At 50.5% G+C, this 2,304-nt stretch overlaps 1 protein-coding gene across 1 annotated transcript; it reads left to right on the forward strand.

The window, feature by feature from the left end:
• Positions 1–112: 112 nt before the first annotated feature.
• Positions 113–851, forward strand: LOC109928547 (transmembrane protein 158). The gene has a single exon (XM_020528494.2). The coding sequence runs from the start codon at positions 177–179 to the stop codon at positions 849–851; it is 675 nt and encodes a 224-aa protein (XP_020384083.1). The 5' UTR covers positions 113–176.
• The last annotated feature ends 1,453 nt before the right edge of the window (positions 852–2,304 follow it).

Raw genomic sequence — 2,304 nt, forward strand, 5'->3', positions numbered from 1 at the left:
TGCACACAGAGAGAGGGGCAGGAGACCTCCAGCCTGCACACAGAGAGTGGAAAAGTGAGAGACTCATGCTGTAGAGTGTGCAGAGAGACAGAGAGAGAGAGGAACTCAGATCTCCTGCTGCCCAGCGTGTTTGCCAGCTTGTCCCCGGTGACCATGCAGTGCCCTGGCACAGTGCCATGCTGACCAGCCAGTTTCTGTCCCTGGTTCTGCTCGCCAGCACCGGGCTGCCTGGGTTACTGGGCTGGAGCGGAGAGGAGTTTTACTTCCAGCCCAACAGCACAGCGCTTAACTTCTCACTGGCTGCTCCGCTGGAGCTGGAGGGTCCCGGGGCTGTAGCCGGGCCCGGGGCTGGGGCTCCGGCACTCAGCCCTCCCTCCAATCGCTGCAACATCACGGTGCTGAGGCTGGTCGCTACCTCGCTGCTCGCTCGCTGGGAGAGGTCCATGGGCTTTAAGTGCGACGTGCTCCTGTTTACCACCAACAGCAACGCCCGTTCCTTCTTCTCGGCAGCTTTCACCCGGGTCTTCCCCCCGGTCATCATTGACCATGTGGGGGTCGGAGGCGGCCAGCAGGAGTTCAAGCTCTGCGTGGGCTGTGGGGGTCCCCCTCGGAGGGGCCGCCTCAGCCCGACCCCCCAGGGCCAGCAGGTCAGCTTCTGCTGCCTGCACTTCAGTCTGGAGGAGCTCAGCTGGGACAAGGGCTGGAGGATCAACCGCAAACCCATCGAGTCCACCCTGGTGGCTTGCTTCATGACCATCGTCATCATCATCTGGAGTGTGGCCGCTCTCATCTGGCCTGTGCCCATCATCGCTGGCTTCCTGCCTAATGGCATGGAGCAGAGGAGGGGCTGAATGGACTGCTAAAGTGTGTGTGTTGGGGGTGGGGGTGAGGGGGTTGTGGGTGCGGTTGCACAGCTCGACCGCAATCCCCTTCCCTCCCCACAGGCTCCTGGAAACTGTACCCCACACCCCCCCACACACACAAGTTTTGGGACTCAACAGGGACATCAGAAATGTACCCAAAGGACCTTCAGCCCACTCACTAATTATTGTGATCCCACTGCCCAGCACTTGGCCTTGTATTACCTTGGCCACAGTCATTGCAGTTAAGAAAGCAACAAATTGGAAGAGCCAGCCTTGTGTTCACAGTTTCGAAGAGGCACAACGAGGCTGGCTCCTCTGTGGCTGCTGGGGCTCAGGGCACTGGGGAGAATTTGCGACTTTCAGTTCCCCACGGGTTATAGGTAATGAAGAAAGAGGTGTGGCTCATTGGTCAGCCCTACTACCTCACAGTGCCAGGGACTTGGGTTCAATTCCAGCCTCAGACAACTGTCAGTGTAGAATTTGCACATTGTCCCTGTGTCTGTGTCAGTTTCTTCTGGGTGCTCCAGATTCCTCCCACGGTCCGAAGGTGTGCAGGTGAGGTAGATTGGCCGTGCTACATTGCCCTGGGAATTAGCCATGGGAAATGCAGGGTTACAGGGATAGGGTAGGAGAGTGGGTCTGAGTTGGATGTTTTTCAGAGGGTCAGCATTGACTCAATGGGCTGAATGACCTGCTTTGACACTGTAGGGATTCTATTTAAGTAATGTTACTGATCACAGCATGATGATTGCTTTATTTCCATTGTATTTCTCCTGTATTCCACAAACAAATTGAATGCTTGTCTGTTATTTTTGGCACTTTTTATTTCCTCCCCGCAGTATTTCCACCACAAACTAATTGCCACAATATCACAATGACTGTACTAATCAGGCCACTCTTAACGAGATCATCTTTACCAGGAGCAAGATAAGAAATGGTTATCATAGTGGATGGACCGCACCATTTTAAAACCTGTGTGCTTTATTCCCAAAGTTATCAATTCATTTGTGTTGGGTGAGGGGTAATTTTCAAGTTTTTTTTAAATGAATATTCATCTAGTTTTTTTTCATTTGAACAAATTGGTTTGTTAACAGTCTCCTTTCCAATTTCAAAATGTTCCACTGAAATTTGTAAATCAATCAGCTTTGAATGGAGCTGTTGAAGTTTGTATAAATTACATTGAAATGTATGATATTTGGCATTTTCTTTTGATAAAGTATTTGAAACTGTGTCAATTATTACCCTTGTCTTGACTTTCTGTCACCAGTCCCTAAAATGAGCAATTCCAATGCTGTTACAAAGACATTTCCTCTCCCCTTCTCTTTTTTCAGTGAGTTACTGGGTGTTAATGAATTTCAGCTGTTTGAATCTTGTCTTTTCTTTGTGGAGGTTTTCCCCACTCACTTGATGAATCTGGTACAGAAGCCTCATGAAAATACAA

This window comes from Rhincodon typus, chromosome 2 (assembly GCF_021869965.1).
Source record: "Rhincodon typus isolate 14 chromosome 2, sRhiTyp1.1, whole genome shotgun sequence".
NCBI lineage: Eukaryota > Metazoa > Chordata > Chondrichthyes > Orectolobiformes > Rhincodontidae > Rhincodon > Rhincodon typus.